At 40.4% G+C, this 7,500-nt stretch overlaps 1 protein-coding gene across 1 annotated transcript in view; it reads right to left on the reverse strand.

Annotated features, from left to right (window-relative positions):
• Nucleotides 1–2,363: 2,363 nt before the first annotated feature.
• The window catches only part of LOC135099655 (troponin C, isoallergen Bla g 6.0101-like), a 34,005-nt gene continuing 28,868 nt past the window's right edge, over nucleotides 2,364–7,500 (reverse strand). Inside the window, exon 6 of the mRNA XM_064002035.1 lies at nucleotides 2,364–4,268. Within this exon, the coding sequence (XP_063858105.1) occupies nucleotides 4,240–4,268 (29 nt within the window). The 3' untranslated portion in view covers nucleotides 2,364–4,239. The remainder of the gene's footprint in view (nucleotides 4,269–7,500) is intronic.

Here is a 7,500-nt window from a genome sequence, read left to right on the forward strand (position 1 = left end):
CACTCTGTCTTTCCTCTCCGTCTGTCTGCACATGTCAGAGGGAAGGAGGAAGGGAAGGGCACATTATTGGATTTTGGGTCAGATATTAAGGAATTCTTTGGTGGTTTATTGTTTTGAAAATGTGAAATGATGAGAGAAGAAAGGGGATAAGTAATGAGTTTCGATTTTCATTATTAGTTGGGAATTTTAAGATGAATTGTTTTGAAGATGTGATAGAAAAGGTTTTCATTTCTATCTTAATTTTTGGTTATAAATTCTGGTTTGTCGTTCTGAAGATGTGAAATGGTGAGGAAGAAAAAGGGATAGTGTTGGGTTTCGATTTTGATATCTGGTTTGAAATCTGAGTTTACCGTTTAGAAATACAGAAGAGAAGGGAAATCTGGTGCCTTTAGGAGTAGAAGAGAGGTAAACAGTTGGGTGGAGTTGGGGAGGGATGACAGCATGTATTATAATATAGGGTCGCTGGTAGTGGCCTGGCACCCCTTAGACTCACAGGCAGAGTGACAGCTCGGGGTAAGATTTTAAAATAAATAAAACAATGAAGACGCGCTGTGTTAAGAATATTTATACTACAAGGACAATGTTGGGTTTCCATGGGTTTATTGTGGATAACTTCTTTTGGTTTTTGAAGATATAAAGGATGGTTGAAGTGTGAGGAACTGAAGATTAGTCTACAGCAGGCCTTTCTTGCATTGTTCTCGGCCTGTTGAAATAAATGGTTCGCTGTGATCATCGCCAACGATATGTTTACTATTTTCAGAAATGCATCCAGTTGATTGTTACAGAATTTCTCTATTTGAGGCTTTTCAGGGTTGTCTTTGTGTAGATGTCTTCAGTAAATATTTATCCCTCTCGTCGTTATGTACTGTCTTTAATCTTAAGAAAAAAGTCCATCCGGTGCAGGTTTACAGCACACGTGATCTCCAAAGACACCACTGACACGAGAGGATTGATTAAGTAGCTCAGAATTTTTAGTGCCTGTAGTTTAAAATTGGCTCAGCAAAAGCATCTCGCGTTACCCAAATGAAGCCACAAGTGTCAAACTGTCATTACCAATCGAACAGTTAAAAAACACCTCCCCCCACTCTCTCTCTCTCTCTCTCTCTCTCTCTCTCTCACTCTCTATTATTTTCTTGCAGCATTCATTTACGGAGATCATGTGGAGTGACTTGCAAGGTTAATGACGTTTATACGACGGCACAAAAAATGACAATGCTATAATAAGCTTGGGTAATGAAGCCCACGCGAGGGCTGTCAAGGGCACGAGGTATGGACAGGCAGTGACCGGCTTCAGACCCCACACGCGGCACCTCGCGGCCATACTGGCTGAATGGGAGGGTGGGGAAGCGATGTGACGGTTGGTGATGTGAGAGGAGAGGTAAAGGTAGTGGTGGTGGCGTGAGGGGAGAGAGGAAGGGATAGTGGTAGTGGTGTGAGGGAGAAGGAAGTGATGGTCGTGGTGGTGTGAGGGGAGTAGTGATGGTGGTATGAGGAAGGGGAAGTGATGGTGGCGGTGTGAGGGGAAGACAGAGGGGAGCAGTGTTGTGATGGAGTATGGCAATGCTTGGCGGGTAATGCGGCAGTGATAGAAGAACCAAGGAGAACTTAAATCCTAAGAGAACCAGCAGTAATAGAAGGAGACATTTCACATCTACTCTGTACATTTGTTACTTAGTGCACCTTGACACAGACAGCCTTTTGAGGGCGTGAAAGGTCTGCTGCTGTTTGTTCTTCTATTGCATTCCTTTGTGAAGTGATAGAATGCTCATAACACTGTAGGAAGGATGGGAAATGATGATGATGATGATGGGAAAAGAGAGTAGAGGAGATGAGAAAAAATAATGATGATCTTTATGGTGAATGTTGGAGAGAAAGAAGAGGAAGGATTTGCAATGATAGTGATGTTGCAAAAGGAAAGTGGAGATAGGGAAGATAATGATAGCTTACATGGTGGATATTGAAAAAAAAAAAAAAAGTGGAGAAATGGGATTTATGGTGGTGAATGAAGAGTAGGTTCAAGGTGCGGAAGAAAATAATGGTATGTATGGGGAACTGCGCGCGCTTTGGGAGGCAGAAGGGGGATCAGGCGCACGGGTTCGAATCCTGGCCACGGTCAGAGGGCAGGAAGGGCATCCACTCGGAGTAACGGTTCCCAAATGCCAAATTCAAAGGTCTTTCGTCGTTCTATCGCCGCAGTTCTGGTAGGCTATGGAAACCGAACGTAAAAAAAAAAAAAAAATAAATAAATAAATAAATAGATAAATAAATAAATAAATAAATAAATAGGGAATATATAGGACAGTGGAGTGAGAGGTGAGCAGTAACCAGGAGGCAGTGGAGCGCAGGTCTGTGAGGAAGACTCGTGTTTGTGTCACATTTACTTCTTGTAATAAAAGAAATGGTAACATGGTTCTCATTCTCTCGCACTTGCTACATCTTAACATCTCAGCAAGTATAGACAAACATCAGTACAATGGCAATAACATAGGAACATCAACAGTAATAATAATAATAGTAATAATAATAATAATGATAATAATAATAATATAGTATTACCAATGAATACTAGCAATGAATACAAATCACACTGTTTTAAAAGTTTATTATCCGTAAGAAAGACACACACACACACACACACACACACACACACACACACACACACACACACACACACACACACACACACACACACACACACACACACACACAGGAGGGAGTAAGTCATCTTTAAATACATCCATGATTATTGTATTGTAGTGTGAGCAGAAACCTTTCTCTCTCTCTCTCTCTCTCTCTCTCTCTCTCTCTCTCTCTCTCTCTCTCTCTCTCTCTCTCTCTCTCTCTCTCTCTCTCTCTCTCCTCTCTCTCTCTCTCTCTCTCTCTCTCTCACTCTCCTCATCACCTTTACGTAACATTCCCACCCTCCCATCAAAGGTTTGTCTCAGCGTGCCAACTCCTCCACGTGCCACCAGAGGGAGACCCATAGGAACACAGGTGAGGATATGAGAATGCAATCAGTAGGAGTAAAAATTTAGCCTGACCTGGTGGGAGAAAAGCTGCACGTGTCTTTTGTCTATGTAATTATTCTCCTCGAACTTAGTGGGAAGAGGCGCCAAACAAATGACCTTAGGGGAACCTGAATGTCTTGTTTATTATTGTTTGTTATCGCAATTCTTCGTGATCTTAAAGGTAAAGTGATGTGTGTGCGTGTGTGTCTAGACTCGACGTTACTCAATGCAGCTGTCTGGTTATGATAAAGGAGATGTACTTTTGTGAGATGGATCACTCACTCAGACAGATATGAGAGGGAAGCCAAAATACCGATCGTATTTCTTTCTATATTTCTTTCTATATTTCTTATATCTCTCCTGACAGCTCAGAGAAGGAAGGCTTACATAGTAAACCGCTCCTCTTCCGTTCCAAAGCTACAGGAAACGAGTATCTTGACAAGTTTTTTGAGTCAGTGATACGGTTTTTTACTCAAGGTTCATATGGTGAATCCCTTTTGACAGTTCTGAAAAGGATGGTTAGATTGCTTAGTAAACGTGTTCTTCTTCCACTAAAAAAAAAAAAAAAAAAAAAAAAAAAAACACACACAGGAAGCAATCATCTTTACGATTTCTTTTTTGAGCAAGTACTATATTTTTTTTTTTTCTGCTACTGAAGCCTCTGTTAATATAATTGAGTTCTGTGATTTTCTGAGCCAGAGACGCACTTCCCCACTTTCCCTGCACATTTACTGCCAAAGACATGTTTCTTTCCTCTTTCTCTTTATCTCTACTGACTATTTCTTTTTGTCATAGAAGGTATGTATTAACTCGTTTTCTTTGACTATACTCGCCTTGGGGGGGGGGACTTGTTTAGAATACCAGGCGGTGAAACTGGTGTGTCATAGGATTCGTTCTGGTATTTAGTCAACCTTGATGGACGGACAGACGAATGGCAGGAAGGAGGGAGAGACAAACAAGAACGCATCGACCAGGAATGGACGGACAGACAGACGGACGGGCAAACAGACAGTGAAGCAGATAGATGAACACACTGCGGAGACTTCAAGGAGAGATCACAGCGATACGACGATACATCTCTCTCTCTCTCTCTCTCTCTCTCTCTCTCTCTCTCTCTCTCTCCTCTCTCTCTCTCTCTCTCTCTCTCTCTCTCTCTCTCTCTCTCTCTTTCCGGCTTCTCCTTCGTCTTCTTTTTTGTTTTCTTTTTCTTCTTTCTTCTTATTCTTGCACTTTATTCTCCAGTCATCATCTCCATAAACTCTGAAACGAAGGATTATATGTAAGTTACGAGAACATGACCTTGAAACAGGATGCCCAAGAGTTAGTCAGCGATGCAGTAATACAAGAAAGGAAGAGAGTAAAGAGTAAAGCCACTTCAGTCAGTCACGGGCGATCTCCTCTTACTAATCTCCACGTGTCTGAAAGCCTTTGATGTCATCTTAAATTTACTGAACGTTTGCGTCGCCCGTTAGATGTCGGCGGGTTTTTATCTACGTTTCCTTTTTCTATCTTGATTGTGTAGCAGTTTTTGATGCACGAATGGGATTTTTGTAAGGTCTTCTCCACTGGTTTCTTTCTATATACTGTCCCTTGGTGTCCTACTTTTTATTAGAACTACATTTAGGGTATTTTGTATTTATATTTTGATCTTACGTATGTATGGTTGTGGGTGTTTTGAGTGAGGATAGAACAGTGGTATATTCTTGGCCAGTAGTCAGGTTACATGTACACTCCTGTTGTGTTTAAGAGTTTTGCCTTCTGGTTTGCTGGAAATCCATCAGTTATTAGATTTTGTAAAGAGACCGTCAGTAGTGAAAAGAAACCCAGAGCACGGTAGAGCTGAGTGCAGAATGTTACTCGACTTGTGACCACGACTGTACTTAACTTTAACGTTTAGAAAAATAAGGTCTTTCTCATTCTCTCTAAGGAAGGCAATTAAAGCCTAAGGAGTGGAGCATTCCTTTCTCCCTAACCTTCCTAAACTGATCTAACCCTAACATAGTCTTCTCTAACGTAACCTAATCTAACCCCATCCCAACTTAACTCAATCTATCCTATCCTATCCTAACGTAACCTAACCTAACCTAACCTAACCAAATCTAACATAGTCTTCCCTAACCTAACCCGATATAACCCATCTTAACCCGACCTATCCTATCCTAACCTAACCTAACCTAACCTCACGTACCCCACTGTCTCTACCCATTTCTGTAATCTTTATACATATGCTTCTTTCATATTACTTCCCCCACTTTCATCACACCATCATTCCCATACGATTTTTGACTCCCTTTAACCTGGAAATGACTCAGATGGAAGTATTAAACCAACGCTCTAGAAAATGACGAGCCCTCAAGGAAGAACAGATAAGGGTTTTTTTTTTTTTTTTTTGTGCCTAAGTGAAATATTCTTTGTCTCTTGCTGTGGTGAACGAGTTTAAGATGGAGCGGATTTACACTTGGTAAACTTGATGAGGCTGAAGGTCGGATAACAGGACGAGGGAGCGGGGGAAAAAATGGAGAAGAAATTATAATTGTGTGTCTGTGTAAGTAAATATTGGGGTAGTTGTGAAGGGAAAACTGTGCATGAATGGTATGAGAAGAAATTGTTGGATAAGGAGAGAGAGAGAGAGAGAGAGAGAGAGAGAGAGAGAGAGAGAGAGAGAGAGAGAGAGAGAGAGAGAGAGAGAGAGAGAATGGACAAATAGACAGACAGACAAATAGACACAGAAAGATTGAGAAATTGACAAAAAGACAGACTGAAAGATACAGTTACACAGACAGAAACAGACAGCCAAAGACAAAGCTATACAATAGAAAGAAAGACGAAAGGAAGCAGGAAGGTAAACACGTGGAAAACACAATGCACACGTGATATAAGAATAGAATATGTTTGACTCTATAACAGGATGAAAATCAGATAATAACAGGATCACCTTGGCGAATCCCCGCACCGGAAAAACAAGAGAGACGAGGTAAGGTCTGAACAGCCACGTGTGTTTCCTTGCGGGTCTGCTAATGGAGGCTTAGTTACCGCCAAGATGTTTATGTAACACAGGAATGCGCAGGAAGAACAAATACCAGGAGATTTTTTTTTTCTTTTGTTCTTTTACGAGTGTATCGGCTGAGCTACTATACCCCTGCTGCTGCTGCTGTTACTACTACTACTGCTACTACTACTACTACTACTACTACTACTACTACTACTACTACTACTACTACTACTACTATTACTACTACTACTACTACTTCCGCTACTATTTCGAATACTTGAAAATAACGTGTTGGAGAACCATATCTAATATAACAAATAACAAAGCTCCTAATGACGAGGAAGAAACTTGTTAGTATTGATTTTTATGACCAGTCCCGTATCATCTTCTAGTCTGTTCTGCACTGCGGTGACGAATCAAAATCTTTCCTTTCTGTAGATATCAGTACATTTTTTCTCAGTATTTCTTCAACCTTGCTCTGTAACATTTCCTCGTGGAATAAGGAGTTCCATTCTTTTCTGTATAATAATGCTCATTTCAGAATACGTTTTCCTGAACATTCTTTTTTTTTTTTTTTCATCGCATGAATAATTTTTGGAGATGTGCGAGACAAGAACGGTGCTCAGTGTAATTCAGTCTGAGAGTAACAGCCGTTTCTTTAAGGAGGGCATTAGCTGCGCCGCCTCACGTAAAGCAAGGCAGTATATTACGGTTACTTTTGTTTTTTGTTTTTTTTTCCTAAAGAGAGAGAACTAAGAACTGTTATGAAACCGAGGTCGTAATGTTGTGCTCTGCTGAGTGAACATAACAGTGATTTACAATTACATATCTTCACACCTGTCAGATTCGTAGGCGTTGTTGCTAAGACAAAACAACACTGATAGAGTAACTGACAGTTGCTGTCAATGATATTTTAAGACATGGGTTATTAAGCAAGAAGGCCTTCGATTCTTTGTGGTCATTATGCAAGAAAAAAATATGGGGTTGGTGCTTACTGACCTCTAGAAACGGTATCCTATGTTACTGTAAATTTAATTATAAACAATGTAATATTAAACGGGATGTCTAGGAAGGCTTTCTACACATTAGGCAAGAGAGAAATATGCATCACTGCTTACTAACCTCGTTAAACGCCCTTTGTTATATGTTATATTAATCAGTTGTTTATCTACTCATTCCCTCAATTTTCATATTTCTAGTGTCCAGTCATGATTAAAAGTTGAGTAACATATCGTTCTCTCTTTTTTTTATGTGGGAGGGATGCTGGCCGAGGAAAAAAAAAAAAAAAAAAAGGCCCACTGAGGCGCCAGTCTCCAAGTAGAGGTCAGAAACGTCAAAAGTATAAGTGTCTTGAATCCTCCCTTTTGAGAGAGAGTTTAAGCCATAGGAAGGAGGAAATACGAAAGCAGGCAGGGAGTTCCAGCGTTCACTACTGTGTACTTATAAGTACACAGTAGTGTACTTATAAGTACTTCAATTTTAAGTACTTATAAACTGTCA

The sequence above is a fragment of the Scylla paramamosain genome, chromosome 4 (assembly GCF_035594125.1).
Source record: "Scylla paramamosain isolate STU-SP2022 chromosome 4, ASM3559412v1, whole genome shotgun sequence".
NCBI lineage: Eukaryota > Metazoa > Arthropoda > Malacostraca > Decapoda > Portunidae > Scylla > Scylla paramamosain.